Below are 15,799 nucleotides of genomic sequence, written 5' to 3' on the forward strand. Positions count from 1 at the left end.
TTAGGGACAGGGGTAAAATCTTCATTTGCTATTTAAAACCTTAAAACTTTTAAATTTAACTGTTTCCCCCCTCCAGGTTTTAAAAACTAATAACTAACCCATCCTCAAAGTTTGAAAAGTTTAGATTTTACCCCTGGGGTTTGCTCCTTCTCCGGCCACTATCGACGGCCGACGCATTCGACCGATCTCCCATCTCCGACTACAAGGACGACGAAGGACAACCCTTCGTCGCCCAGATCTGGACGACGAAGCGTCGTCCAGATCTGGAAGAACAGACGTCGTCCTTCGTCGTCGCGTCTTCCAGATGCGACAGCGTCGTCCTTCATCAGCGCGTCTTCCAGATGCGACGAGCGACGAAGAGAGACCTTCGTCGAGCGATCTCCCAGATCTAGACGACGAGCGACGAAGAGATCTCCGTCTCTTCGTCGCACCACGGCCGTCGCACCAGGAGAAGGAGGAGGCCGGTGACGACGCCGGAGAAGACGTCGGGAGTTGAAGTTGAAGAATGGGGGTGAAATGCTAGTTTTGAAAGTTATGGGGGGGGGGTCTGTATTTTGAAAAATATGGAAACCCTAGGTTTGGGGGTGAAAATGTTAGTTTTTAAAGTTTAAAAACTTTAAGGAAGGTGAAAATGTTAGTTTCTAAAACCTAAAGGGGGTGAATGGTAAAACCCTCACATCAATTTTAAAAAATTAAATTGAGGGGTATTTTGGTCATTTCATCTAACAAGGGTAAAATAGACATTTTACCCTTATGCAAACAGATATCATCCATTTTAACAACTCATAGGTGGAAAAACTGGATTTTCATTTGCCGTGGGTGCCAATTTGAGAATGCATCAAAAGTTGGGTGGGAAATAGTCCTTCTCCCTGATAACAAATCTAATCCTTAATTCAAGCTTGGCTCATTCAATCCGTACCGAACAACTTATATCAAATCCAAGAAACACTTTAAAGTGAATCCAACCAAACTAACAAGAGTATAAATGAAAACTTATATAAAGACTGCAGTTAGGGTGAGAGTGATTAAAGCTAATTCTCTAAAAGTTTGGATTACAATCGCGACAAGCTGGTGATGCTCATTGACTTTAACAAGTAGGTTGCATAGTAATGATCTTAATTCTTAAAGATATAATCCAAATTCAGGAAGAATTCAAAATATAAATTTTCAAGTTCCCATATTGGTCTTTTCATGTAGATACGTGTGATCTTGTGTTAACTATTTGTGCATTTTACATATTGTCTTTCTTTGGTTTCGTAACTATGTGTTGAAAATCCGCAGGAATTTTTAGACAAATTTCAAAGTCCAGGCCTCTAAATCTAGATAAAAGTGATTAGAATAATGCCTAATATATATATATTTTTGGTACACAATTTAAATTCACAGATAATATGTTATCATGTAATTAAATGTTACTAATCTTTAATTTAAAATCATCCTATTACATAATAACAATCACTTATATATCCAAATTATATACCAAAAATATATACACAGTTTTATTAGAGTGATTATTCGTCAACATGTCACCAGCAAAACTCGGTTTACATAACTCACACAAAAGCTGACCATTCAACTTTGTTGAAGGCTAGGTTGTTCGACTAGATGGAACTTGTTTTCATGAAGATAAGGCTCAATTCCAAGTCCAAAATCAAATTACACCTAACCAGACAAATTGAGTCTAGCTTGAGATCCAGAAATTTCAAATCTTCGATCTTGAGCTAAACCCTGCTCAGACTTAACTCACAATGAATCCAACTGTAATCCTAATTTATAGATTCAGTGATTTCAAATTGATCGAGGTGACTTAAATGAGTGAATCAAGATTCATTGGATTAGGCTCAAATCCAAGACCAAAATCAAATTACACCTAACCAGAGTACAAGACTCAGATTTTACAAATTGGATCTGGCTCGAGATCAAAAAATTTCAACTTTTCAATCTTGAGCTAACCCCTGCTCGAACTCAACTCACAATGAATCTAATCATAATCTTAATGTACAGATTCAGATAAGCTGAGCCCGTACTAGACATAAACAATAGATCAGGTCGATCCCAGTCCTATTCTGATAACCATCTCTAAGCCATGCCCAGATTACACAAACCTAATTCGACACCATGTCATTAATGAGCAAATTATCACAAAAACCAAAGTAAAATATTATTAATATATATATATTAATAAAAAGGAGAACAAAATGTTGCAGAAAAGAAAGTACTGATCATGGACAACATCTTCAATGTTAATGATAACAATTACAAAATAATAGAAACAAAGTTGGAAAAATAAAATAAATAGCACGTTAAAGAACATACTGAATATAAGATGCCAAGTTTCATTCATTACCGCTTGGTCCGCTTTGGTGAATATCCTTCTTTGCATCAGCCCACAGTAGCCAATGCCAATGCCAATATCCAAACGTTGTTTTTCCATTAAAAATTTTACAACTCCTCACTCAACTTCACGTTCAAAACACAGTATCAACAGAATCCAGTCCTCCTTCCTCCATATTCTACCCCGAAAATCATTCAGCCCATCTTTCATGACTCACTTCACCTGTAGACCCAAACAAAGAGGAGGCGGCAAGAATATGAAAGATAATAAGTTAAAATTGTTAATAACAGTCTGCAACACAATACCTTTCATCCAACACGCAGATTAACGTAGCTACGAAGTAAGATGTGCCCAAGAAACATGCAGTTTTTAGTGCAATTGGCTGGATCTTGTCTTCTATCATTAAACCAAACAGACAAAGCCATTGAAAAGTACAGCTGCAGTCAAAGTGAAAAAATAAATTGTTTTTACTATAAGAAATAATAAATAAGCTATCTACTCTTGAGCCAACTTATTAGATCTTTATCTTTTTATTTTTAGCGCTACACACAAACTCTTCTCTGAGAAGCCAACAATGCTCAATTCTATACGCTCAAATGTCATTGGCTGCAATTGGGCACTCAAAAGAAAGAGTGAAGCAATAGAATTATAAAAATAAGCAGAACAAAGTTCAACCCAACTGGTTATGCTTCTTCAATGATATCAAAGTCTTCTTTGTTGCAGCCATCAAAACAGCACAGCCTAGCAAGGCAGAATAAAAGCAGAGACTTGAAAGTCAAGTAAAACTAGGGGTTTAAGCTGAGCTGCTCGTGAGCAGCTCGGGCTGGCACTTCTAATGTTTAAGATGAGCTCAAGCTTGAAAATGACCGGCTCAATGAGTTCGCAAGTTCACGACTTGACAAAAATATCAATAAACCCTTAAAAGTTTTAAATCTTACACTTATTGCCCCAAAATCTTTTATGTGTACTTTGGAGTATATGAGGTAATTAATAAATATATAAGCTATGAGGTTAAAATATAATAATTTTTTAACGTGAACTGTTTTTGAGCCGAGCTCAAGCCAACTGAACTAACCTCAAGCTCGACCTCTACATATAATAATCAAGCCAAGATTGAACGAAGCATTACTGGGCTCAGCTCAGTTACACCCTAACAAACAAGAGTTCTTTCCAATCATTGATGTCTTTAGTACCAGTAATTTTTCAGTTGAAGATCATCTAGTGAGTGCCAAATAAGTGCAAAAGCATACTCACACACACTCACATGCATCACCTCCCAGAAGATGAAGGCACCCTCAAATCTGATCAGTTAACTCCAAAACACAGTGACTTGGCGTTCTGGCAGCCACATCTCCACTGTAACTCAGTCATCGAATTCATGTATCAGCCACTCCCTAAACAAAAAAGCCTTAAGATAGGCATCAGCATAAATGAAAATCAGCAAGTGCCATGTAAATAAAACTCACAAGCTAACAAGTAGGGGGACCTATCAGGAAGCTTACGTAAGAGGTTCATATGGTTTACGACCACACTAGCACTGGAAATTGCTCTTTATTTACTTTTTTTTTGTCTTTGCATATAGGAAGAGGGAGGTGCAGCAACCTCCATACACAAGATTTGAAGGAAAGAAACAAGAAACATAAGAAAAAAATTTCCAGGGTCTCAAAAAATTTTCCACTGAAAATTGCTCTATATTTATTTTTTATTTTTGGTCTCTGCATACAGGAAGGGGGAGGTGCTGCAACCCCCATAAACAAGACTTGAAGGATGAAACAAGAAACACAAGGAAAAATTACAGGGGTCTCAAATTGCTGATCAGCAACAGCACAAATTTCTTCTGAAAGCCAAGGACTTAAGGCATCAGTTACAATGATCAAGGCTGAAGAGAATACAAAATGAGGAAAGTGGGATGCCAGGAGAAAAACTAACATTCTCAAAATTTTTCTCTTTTACTTCATATACAGGGTTTCCATGCCCTGGGACCCCCTGCTAATCCTTTCCCTTCAAGTACTGCAGTGATCTACATTAAACATGTGGAAGTTGTTGCCTTCTACCATATCTAGCTAAGTATAAACACCAAAACTTAAACAGACATCGCTAAAGCTACCATAAGGATAACAGTGCATATCAAACACCGAATTTTAGTAAAAAGGATGGACCATTATCTAGCATGCGAAGCCATAAAAGAGAAGAATCCCAATCAATTTTCTTAATTTATGACAAACATTACTGCAGCCAGAGCGTTATAAACAATTTTCAAGAGTAAACCATGCTATCATGGGTAAAGTGATAGTGGGATATCATTTCTAAATGCAAAAATGTAACATATAAACTCCCCATCTCTAACTAAGATTGTTGTGCTCTCTGTTTTGTCCAATGGTGTCTTGACTAAATGTAAAAATTGAGACATAAAAGAAATATCACATATATTATGCATATGTTTATCAAAAAGGAGAACAATATATAAGAAAACAACAGAACTCTAAAGAGTATGAGAACAGACAAATAACTAAATATAAGAGATGCCTTCAAAAAAGTCTCATCATTTACACAAGCATAATTAGCGTAATTATCATCCGGAGTCAATGTGTTAAAATCTTTATTCCTATATGATTTCATTTGAGAAAAATAAATAAATCATAGAAACTGTGGACAAGAACACAAACAATTGCCCATGGTCCTGTAAACAAACAATAAATATTTATGACTGGTATAGAGAATCCCAAATTTTGCCAGGTTTACTAAGCATTCTCAGAATGACAGAAAAGCATTTATAGTGACAGTCTAATACTGCATCAGCAACAACATTATAAATGGCCTAAAAAATACTTACACAAAAGAATTCTTCAAAATCCCTACAATAAATTGATACTGGGGATGATCTTTTGTAGTAATTTGTATGGCAGCCTTGAACATGAATCACCATTAGAAGGCAGGCATGCAAGCTCATTCTCTAAGATTGAATAAGCTTCTGAAAATGCCTGCATCACATATTACTTATTTCCATCATTAAAAGATGGGACAAATAGTAACAACACAGAAGAGTTTTTCCAAAAGCATAAACTTTTTGTAATATTAACACTTAAAACACTCAAACGAATTAAGCTTATTCCCAAATCTGTTTACAGATAAGCTTAACTGGTTACTGTTTAATCAAGAAAAATCCTGGCCATTTAAAATTGATCATGTTTTCATTCAAATTAATTAAAAAATTACAAAACAACCAGGATCATAAACTGACCTTAATACACTGATGTATTCGAAAGCAATTTCTCCCCACATTATTTGTTGGAAAAAGAGGATCATCAATGTGTATTGGATCGATGCTACAACATTTAGTAAATTATCAACATATGATAAAGATGCAATGATTTAAGTGGAAAGCATGTAAAATGCTTGTCACTAGGAACAAAGGGCTATTACCTATAACCTATTTCTCTTTTTATATATACTCCAGTTCCTTGCACTGAAATACGCATTTGGCGAGGATCAAACACATTCCTGTACAATTGACAACTAAATTGTATGTAAATAAAACCACTTACAGTAGAAATCAGGGGAAATTGCCACTGCTTACAACCATTAAAGAGATGAAAAAATATTTCACTAGCTTTTGACTCACCCAAAGAAGTAAAGAAAATCCATCAAAAGGCTTCCATAATTCTGCAGAAGCATTGAAATTTCACAGCAAAATCAATATTTGGTTAACCACTAGCAAAACATAAGCCCTGGAAAATTATTCTTTTCATGTAGTATATATTCTGTTTAACTGATTTTTGTAACAAGGTTAAATAAATTATATTGGTATTTGTTCAGCAATTGGGCTTTCAGGAAGAATACCATTTAATTTTATGAGCCAAAAACCAAATTTCAGTGAGCAAGAAAGAACAAAAAATTTATATACATTAATCATGTCATCACATAGCATTTTGATCCTCACTTTTAGCATCAAATGGAGCATTTTATGCAAATTTCCATGAAAACTACCTTTAAAGACAACTATAGGAATCCTGAAATAGAATGGTCTAGCATAGAGTCACTTTAAGCCATTAAAAATCTGATTAAAATATTTCCCGAAAGACAAATTCTTGAAGCCTACCATCACCATTTAGATTGCTTCATATGTCACAACTCTACTGAAACATAATTCTATAATTTATGGTAAAAAATGTTTTAAACTTGACATAATATGAAGGAGAGAACCATTAAATGGTGAGATAATATTTCAATATATAGCACGGTCAGGTAAAAGAACAAGAAAAATAAAAAATGCTGTTAAATGATTGCATTAGTTATTATCTGAAACAAAATTAAAATAAAGTTGGAAAACAAGCATACCTGATTAATAGGCCGGCCAAGATGATGCTCATGTTGTAGAAAACGTATAATTAGTAAAACCTAAAAATAGGTTGAAACAGAAGATTTAGAAGTCCAAATTCAATTAAATGATCAACTCCTGACCAGACAAAAGCAAAAAATAACCAAAAGAACACTAAAAGTCAGACCCATATATGCATTACCACTGAATAAGGCAGGAAAGTCACAACACTCAGTTTTCTGATACTATAGCATGCAAATGGGTATACGCAGGATGACTCACCAGGCAATAGGAACTTAAGCCACCAGAGTAGGATTGGTCCAGGCTACGATCTGCCAAGAATTGTTTTAGTATCAGAGCCAGGGGCGTTGAAGCCGGAAATTGCTCTGTCAGTTCTTTCACCTGAAGCAACAATTTGACTTAAGAAATACTAAATGAAATAAAGTCAAATCAGATTAAATTAAAACACAGACATGTAGGCACACATACACTCTCAGGACACTCCTCTCTTGAAAACTATTTTGACAACAAAAGTAACTACAAGATGTCCTATAAACATTAAGCATCCTGCCACTGATGCAAAGATACAATATATCTTATCATTGGGAAGTGGGCAGATTTCAGAAACTAGTCGAGAACAATAAAATTTCAAGGAGAAAAACTCTAAGAGTGCTGAACTATTATACAAGTAACACGTATGGAATTATTTCGTAAAAATAAAAAAAGGAAAGAGTCTTATCAAACAACAAATAATTTGAGAAAGTGAAAAGAGAAAGAAGCATTTTCCGTATAGACTCAGCTCACCACTACGATGCGCATGGTATGCTTGTTTGTATCATTTATTAAATCAGACTTCTCAAATATTATAGAGCACACATACACTTAACCTAGAAACAAGAGCCCTAAAACAGCTGAAAATGTCCGGAGAAGACATCAGATGTCATAAGAACCTCATAAAACCATGTTGATTAATAGTGCCTCACATTCACTGTTCACAAGTTACAAAGTCAAAGGCAGCCTGTGCAGTGCAAAGGCATGGACAACCAAACATAAAGGCCGAGGGCATGGCCCACAACACAATGGGCCATGCCTTCATGGGCTTATTGGCAGACCTGCCCGCAAAAAAATATATTTTTTCAATTATTTGCAGGCAGGCCGGTGGGCTATGCCCAACACGGCCGACAAATTTATGGGTTGTGCCAAGGCTGGACAGTGCCCAAAGAAAGTGGGCCCAGCTCCAGTCAAAGGGTTGCCCAAAGTTAAACAAGAAAGAAAGATAAGGTTGATCCACCTTCCAAAGCAACTTCAAGCTGATAAGCTCTCAAAACAATTAAACGTTATAGATTCAGAACACACACAAACAGGACTACTCACAGAGCAAACAAATAGAAGAAATTTATGGTAAGCCAAACATATATAAAAACTATATTTTCTTGGGTCAGAGAACACCAGTAAAACCAAGCTCTACAGTCCACACCATAGTGGTACAATACAATACAGAGATGTAAATCCGGCAAAACTCCTACAGAAATACTTCACCCAAAGGTAGAAAAAGAAGAGGTTTATACTCATCAACAAGCTGAAAAGCAGTGTTCAATTTATGCATTGCAGTCAACCAGTTTACAATGTCCATTAATAGGAACAAGAGATGATATTTAACCAGTTCTCAGAGGGAACCAATTAACTATAAAAAAATATGTCAAGGCAAAGCTCAAAAAACTCTTCTGTAAATCTGACAATAAGATTACACGACACCTCAGCACAGGCCACATGAATATTTTGAAAACTTCCAAATGGTATAAATTTGTTAAATTTTAAGGCAGAATTCAAGACACAGATTTACCAGTTCAGTAGTTTGGAGTCCAGTATGTGATGGGGACTTAAAACTAATGTCAAGACGAACAGATGTCACAGCTTTTGTACTATCATAATTTAAATGTGAGCACTTTGGTGAGGAAGAGTCTTCTAAGCCAATCACATCAGAGTGAACATGATCAACATGTTTCACAGTTGTATCAGCGGGCTCCTCTTTTGGTGATTGTACATTAGCAGCAGCAGAAGTATTCTGATCAGGTGGAACTTCAACCACAAGCATAATAATAGGTATCTAGGAGCAGAAAAGATAAGAGAATGAGATGGAAAAAAAACAGAGAGGCTACAACAAAGGGAAGGAAACAAACAAATTTCTTAAAAGACAAGACTTTACAGCTGTATTTTCAACAGTCTTCAAAGAATCATTTTTCACCCACTCCTGATTCGCAAGATACCTGGCTGCGTGCTGGAAGACAAAAGTAGGAGTGTCAATCTTTCAACATGCTACAGGAAAAACATAAAATAAATAAATAAAACACATTTGTAGCTCACTTGCAATGTAATTGCTGAATTGAGATGATGAATTTTGGGGGAAAATCAAATACAAGGGTATAAGATCCAAATTTTAAAAAAATACCACAGTGGCCTTAACAGTACCATGCTGAATTACATAAACAAAAAGGCTGTGGTAATAAACTAAGTAGGCATACAAGTGAATATGGGAAACTGCAACTGCCATCTTTTTGTTTTTGAATAAATTATGATGAGAATGCTACTATTATAAGTCTGCAAAATTGAAACTACCTGAAGGCAAGTTTCTTTAATACCATTACGACCTTCCAAAATCCCAGCTTCTTTGATAGGTTCCTATAAAAACATCTGCATATAAGTTTCTTCCAAAAAAGTACAAGCAAACAAGATAGAAGAAACCTAAAGGCAAATACATAAGAAGGCACTAACCAAGTTCCTCACTGGAGGGAGACAAACCACAAGGTCCACATCACTGGTGGGAAGGGACAAACCAGTTGCATTTGAACCAAAAATATTTGTCCTTGACCTCGGCCACAGGACCTGGAGAGACCGAGTAACCCACTTGACAGCCTTATTAATGAAATGCTTACGAGTGGTATTCTTAGCAGCAACCTTGAACATCATTGCATACAATAATCAATGATATTAAAGAATCATGTAAAGCAACAAAAGAATCTGAAAGCTAGATAGTTTTAGTTGCAATTTAAAATACTAAAAATATAAAATAAACTATATAAGAAAAAAATATTAATCAAGCTTGTACCTGCTTGCAGAAGGAATCAATCTCATCGTGAAGAAGGCTGTGCATCAAAGAGACTGATGCCTTTCTAGTAGGACAGTTTTGTAACTCCAGTGGCAGCAATGGAAATGCTACATCCGGCTAGCATAATATCACAAATAAATAACTGAAATTCATAATCCCTAAATTGATTTAGAACATACAGGCAGATGCTATGCTTACATGTTCTTGATCCCGAGTAAGCTGGGAAATAGCAATCAAATGATCTTGCAACAATGAACCAGGAAGAGGTTGAATCATTGGATGGGCTGAAAGGTTTTTATTTCTCCATGAAGGCCAAACAACTTCAGAACCATCCATACGTACACACGCTTCCTCCGACATAGTTCCGTCATGGTACCAACCTCTCACACCCCAATTTCTTGGGCTAGAACTGCCAGATCTAACAGTTGGAAAACCCCTATTTTTCCTGGAGTCACTCACAGGAGAGGGTGGAGGTGGGCGTGGAGCCTGAGGGACACAAAGCACTACAGGTGATGGTGGCCTTTTTATCCGAGGTTGCTCCCGCCTAGTGGGAGGTACACAAGGGCTTCGCTTAATATCAGATCTTGATCTTTCCCTCGACATATTTGGAACAATAATAGGTCGCAACATGGAGTAAGGAAGTGAATCTCCAGTCTTCCCATCAACATCACCGCGTAAACTGGCCAAAGACACAGGAGCTTCCTCCTCGGTTGCCACATCTGTAGTTGTTGATGATGGATGAAGCACCTTTCCAGGTACTTCATTTCCCGGGACAACATAACCAAATGCCTTATGACCAGAGCCCAAAGGATCAAAAGGAGAGCAAAATGAAGCAGCAGTTGGTGAAGTCAAACCATTCGTACTATAAGAAGAAGGGAAGGCAACCATGTCATCAACTGCCCTTTTAATGTCAGCTTCATGCCAAGCCCATGAGCTATCATCAGAACTTAGTGAAGGAGGCCGAGAGAAACCTGTCCCCGGAAAATCAGAAGTATTCCAATACATGACACCGCCACCAAAGTACTGATTATAATCTAACCCAGAAACTGCATGCAACTCAAGTTCTTCCTCAGATATCCAGTGACTGTCACATTCATCTGTTGGTTCCTGTGTGGATGAAAGCTCAGGCAAGTCTGTGAAATCCCCAGAATACTTTCTTTCATCATCAGTGGTCTTTGCATTAAACAGCACATTCTTAGGAGCAAAACTATGCTGAAAGCCAGACTGTCGTGTGGAGACAAATCCGGAATCATAATTACAGGCCATTGAAGGTGCAATTCCACAAACATTTCTTACCATCGGAGGCCAATCTAAACTCATTGTCAAAGACTGTGACAAAATTTGGTTGCATCCACCTTCAATGGCGGAATTTCTAGCCTGATGCATTGTGGGTACAAAAGGTTGACGCACATGGTTATGCCAATTGTGACCAACTTCTAGATGCAATCTATCAGTGGCAGGTGGGAGATGTGACCTAATAGTAGGAAAATAAACAGGTGGAACACTAGGCCACTCATAAGAAGGACATTCTAAAGAGCTTTTTGAAGCAGTATCATATAAATTTCCATTTTCTTGATCCTGAATCAAGACACGTTCCTTCCCCACATCAAGAGTACCAACTCCAAGTGTAGCTGATTTTACCTCAGTTTTACTTGTATGAAAGGAATTTTGAAATTTAATGCCTCCATTGCCTAGAACACTATTAAGCTCCTTATCAGGCATAGCATGAGGCATTATATTACATTCTTCCTTAGAGTTTATAGCTTCTTCTACAGAAGGTTTAGTTTGATTTTCTATCCTAACACTTGATAACTGCTGATATTCTGGATCGTTAGAAACAACCACAGGATCTTCTTCTATGCTCTGAGTATAAATAATTTCTGTACCAGGCTTATTAGCAGAATGGCAAGAACTTGTATTTAAGGTCACTATGTCACCAAAATTTACATTACCCTTTGAGACATTCTGGATGGATGAATTATCACATGCCACATTCTTTGCTGCCTCATTTTGTTTAGTAATTGAGAAGGAGGTTTCTGTCACTAATATTTTAGAATCTTTCACTCCAACTAGATTGTTAGAACTAGCATTTTTGTTTTTACTTTTCTCTTTCCTACCCTTCCTTGCAGTAGTTCGTCCTTTACCAGTAATCACTCCTTGGCCATGTTCCTGGTGACTGATGACCCTTTCTGTAGCTAAAGATGATTCTCCTCTGCAGATATCTTTCCCATCAGGTATACCAGGCATATTATTGGACTCAATTGAACCAGCTTTCTCTGTATCAGCCAAAGCACCTTCAAGATCCTGAGATAAATGAAGCAACTAGATAGATTTTCCCGAATTACATAGTTGAATGCAAAAGGATTTCTAGTAAGCAGAAAGTCTTCACTAAAGATCAGTACCTTAGATGGTTTATCAAACAACTGCTCATCCACAGCTGACTTTGGCAAAGAATTCTGCCTCTTCATACTCCGGTTCCTCCCCTTCTTTCTACGGCCACAAGCACTGGGTTTATCCTTAGATTTACAAGGTGATGACTTGAAATTTCCTTCTTCAAAAAGCTCTAGCTTTGTGCATTCAAGTGAAACAACCATAAGGAGAACTCTCAGTTTTCGTAGAAAACAATCAGTTATAGTACTTAGAGAACTGAGATTGCTAAAAAACATAGTGTCTATATCATATTCATTATGCCGACAAAACAATATCATAGGACTGATATCCTGAAGCACAAGCAAACTATTAAATGTATTAGTTATGGAAGTAGATTTCTCAGAAAGAGAAGTTGATGCATTGACTAAGCCACATTCGGCATCAGCTAAGAGTCCCAGTATCATTTCTTGCCGTGGTTTGCTATGGTTGAACCTCAATGATTGATCCACTCCAGCACTGAAGAGCCACGTTTCATCCTTTTGGGCACTGACCTCCTTTAGAACCTCAAGAGTCTGAAAACTTATAATGATCAAGATTCAGAACCAAACTTCATAGAAGGTCTCAAATGAATAAGCAAAATATCTCAAACCCAATAGTGTTTGAAGCACCAAATTTCATAACCAAATTAAAAGTTAAGAGGTTCAAGTTTATATAATTCATGAAATAATTAATAAGTTTCTAGCAAACCCAATGTTGTTACTAAAGGACTAACTTAACTACAAAAGTAGAACATTTAGTATTTTAAAACTTTTAAAACTTATAGCCCCTTAAAGCTAATACATTTTCCAGGAACCAATTTTGTGCCACACAGAGGAGTATATATAATTCATGAAATAATTAATAAGTTTCTAGCAAAAGTTCTTATTCTACTATTAAATATTAAAGTAAGATTTATACTGTGTGTATATATGCAAATTGTATGAGCATTTTTAATAGTAACATATACCCTGAAGAGTTGAAAACCATCAAGAGCCAATTTAGAACTTGTGATACAATCAACTTTAAATCAAGCATCAGTTCAAGATTGAATATTTGGTAGTGTTATTCAAACAAGATAATCATTTGATGTATTAACCTTATGAGCATTTCTTTTAATTGTACTTTCCATATTTATTATCACCCAGTGATGTAAAAACATTCATAATTCACCATTATTTTTCCTTCTATTATTTACTGTCCATAAGAAAAATATATAGATTATAATATATAGCAGCACAATGTATGGCTAAATTTTCCTTGGGACAAAGAGGGTTCCGAGACAACACCAGGGATTTTGCTGCTTTTCCAAAAATTGTGGTCAAGACCTTCCTTCTCATCGCAGCATCCAAATTCCTCCACCAGTCCACACACCCTTTCTTCCTCCAATAAACATTTGCCGCCACACCTGCAGCATTTACTTTCTCTTTCAACTTCACCCCTCTTTTCTTCACATTATTACTATTCAGCCATGCCAGTCTCAGAGCCATTTCCAACCTATTTGCTACAAACGCTTCAATGCTATAATAACCCTTCGCTTTTAACCAATCAAATTCCACCCAATCCGCCCCCAATTCACTCTCTTCACCTCTCAGAAACTCCCCCTTGGATACTATATCCATTGTATCAACAAACCGATCCACATTTCCAACAAAGTCTTCACTTACCGTAACGCAATCAAGAAAATCAGTAGAACAAGAACACTCATCTATTTTTTCACCTTCTCGCGAGTTAAACAACCGAGTGCACTCCAAAATCCATCGCTCTGTCTCGTTTGATTCGTATACCCTACTTAAAAGTCCACGTGACTTCTTATAACAGAGACCAGGCAAATAAGGCGGAACACGGGAAGGTAAGTCCGGCAGGATGATGAAGAAGCCGTGGCCCTTTGTACGCACTTTCCCAATCATTTGAATGAGGAGCTGAGTGAATTTCGAATCAACGATTGTCAGGTGCGCCAGACGTTGATGGACGGTGAGCGATGAAAACCATTTAAGAATTGAAGATCGCGGGTGAGGGTTAGGGTTAGTGTTTGGTGAAAGTGAATGTGAGTGATATAGAGAGATGTGAGATGTGAGGGAATCAATAAGCTGATTATCGGCCTTAAGAGAGTTTGTGAACGATTTGGCAACTGACTTGTGAGTTAAATTAGGGTTTGGTGCGGACATTGTCGCGTTAATCGTGCGTTCAAAGAACGATGAAAAAGAGAGGGTCGCGAGACATGACGATCGGAGAGTCGGGATAGAGAAGAAACATTGGGCAGCTTTCGGTTTGGGTGACTAAAATAAAAAAAGGCCAAATGACTATTTCCCACCCAAGGTTTAGCGTTTTCTCAAAAGTCCCCCCTTTAACTATGGAAACACCAAACACCCACCCATGGCCGGTTAGATTTAACCAAACCCTAACGGCTGAAAATTTTATCTCCTTTTGCCCCCCTAAACTTTAAAAACTGAAATTTTCCCCCCGCCTAAGTTTTAAAAAATGACAGTTTCACCCTAGGGTTTGGTTTTGAAATCTCCGGCGACCTCTCCGGCTCCGTTGCCGACGGCCGCTCCCTCTCGAAGCAACCTCTCCTTCCGGCGATCTCTTTCCTCCCATTTGGAGGTCCGATCGTCTTCCCAGAAGAAGACCTCTGGGAAGACGACCGTCTTCCCAGACGAGGACGACGGCGTCGGCTTCGTCTGGGAAGACGAAGAACTTCGTCTTCCCGACGAAGTCTTCGTCTCCCACGGCGTCTCTGGGCGCCGATCGGACCTCCAAATGGGAGGAAAGAGATCGCCGGAAGGAGAGGTTGCTTCCGGAGGGAGCGGCCGTCGGCAACGGAGCCGGAGAGGTCGTCGGAGATTTCAAAACCAAACCCTAGGGTGAAACTGCCATTTTTTAAAACTTAGGCGGGGGGAAAATTTCAGTTTTTAAAGTTTAGGGGGGCAAAATAGATTCTATTTTAGTTTATTTTTAATATTATAGCTAAAATGACGATTTTACCCCTACCACCGTTAGGGTTTGGTTAAATCTAACTGGCCATGAGTGGGTGTTTGGTGTTTCCATAGTTAAAGGGGGGACTTTTGAGAAAACGCTAAACCTTGGGTGGGAAATAGTCGTTTGGCCATAAAAAAATTACTTTAAAAATAAATATTTTGTTTAATAAAATTTTATGAATATAAATAATTATTATATTTAGTTAAAAATAATAAAAAATTATTAATAAATTATTTTATTTAAATATAATTATTTTTAAATATTTTTATATTATTTTTTATATTAATTAAAAATAAATTTATTTTTATTTTAAAAAATAATAAATTATAATATAATCAAGATTTCTTTAATAATTTTTAAATATTTAAAATAAAAATAATAATTAGATTATCATATGTATTATTTATCATATTAGTATTGATAATAATAATTTTTTATTATTAATAAATTAAATAAAAAATAAAAAATAGATTAACAAAATATGATCTGAAAACTCAAACTAAACGCCCTGAGTAGAAATTATGGGTGATATGTATGCTTAGTTTTTACTTCGCGTGCTGTGCTTGTATCTGCCGAGTGGTTCAGTGAAATAAGCAATCATGTTTTACTTTAGGACTTGGAAGTTCATTTGTAAATTAATTACAAGTTGAACTAA

The 15,799-nt window shown here is 36.8% G+C and overlaps 1 protein-coding gene across 12 annotated transcripts; it reads right to left on the reverse strand.

Moving 5' to 3' along the window:
- Nucleotides 1–2,154: 2,154 nt before the first annotated feature.
- LOC123215520 lies at nucleotides 2,155–14,452 on the reverse strand. Of its 12 annotated transcripts, none has more exons than XM_044635653.1 (17): nucleotides 13,455–14,452; nucleotides 12,162–12,701; nucleotides 9,958–12,081; nucleotides 9,760–9,876; nucleotides 9,426–9,608; nucleotides 9,270–9,332; nucleotides 8,860–8,931; nucleotides 8,497–8,760; nucleotides 6,936–7,055; nucleotides 6,674–6,733; nucleotides 5,958–5,998; nucleotides 5,759–5,851; nucleotides 5,577–5,661; nucleotides 5,169–5,316; nucleotides 3,590–3,729; nucleotides 2,641–2,772; nucleotides 2,155–2,557 (listed from the first exon to the last, which is right to left on the reverse strand). In XM_044635653.1, exons 1-14 carry the CDS (start codon nucleotides 14,331–14,333, stop codon nucleotides 5,191–5,193), a joined length of 4,767 nt encoding a protein of 1,588 aa, XP_044491588.1. In that variant the 5' UTR covers nucleotides 14,334–14,452; the 3' UTR covers nucleotides 2,155–2,557; nucleotides 2,641–2,772; nucleotides 3,590–3,729; nucleotides 5,169–5,190. The 12 variants fall into 12 exon arrangements, with proteins under 12 accessions (XP_044491588.1, XP_044491585.1, XP_044491595.1 ...); XM_044635650.1 differs by having other exon boundaries at nucleotides 3,600–3,743; XM_044635660.1 differs by having other exon boundaries at nucleotides 2,155–2,772; nucleotides 3,600–3,743; nucleotides 9,958–12,063.
- Nucleotides 14,453–15,799: the final 1,347 nt, after the last annotated feature.

The sequence above is a fragment of the Mangifera indica genome, chromosome 5 (genome assembly GCF_011075055.1).
Source record: "Mangifera indica cultivar Alphonso chromosome 5, CATAS_Mindica_2.1, whole genome shotgun sequence".
NCBI lineage: Eukaryota > Viridiplantae > Streptophyta > Magnoliopsida > Sapindales > Anacardiaceae > Mangifera > Mangifera indica.

Coding starts and splice junctions, on each gene's coding strand:
- LOC123215520 (XM_044635657.1), bottom strand. CDS start 14,333: ATGTCCGCACCAAACCCTAATTTAACTCACAAGTCAGTTGCCAAATCG. Junction 7,056..8,496: donor GACTCCAAACTACTGAACTG/GTAAATCTGTGT, acceptor TTGTTGCTTCAG/GTGAAAGAACTGACAGAGCA. Junction 5,662..5,758: donor AAAAGAGAAATAGGTTATAG/GTAATAGCCCTT, acceptor TAAATGTTGTAG/CATCGATCCAATACACATTG.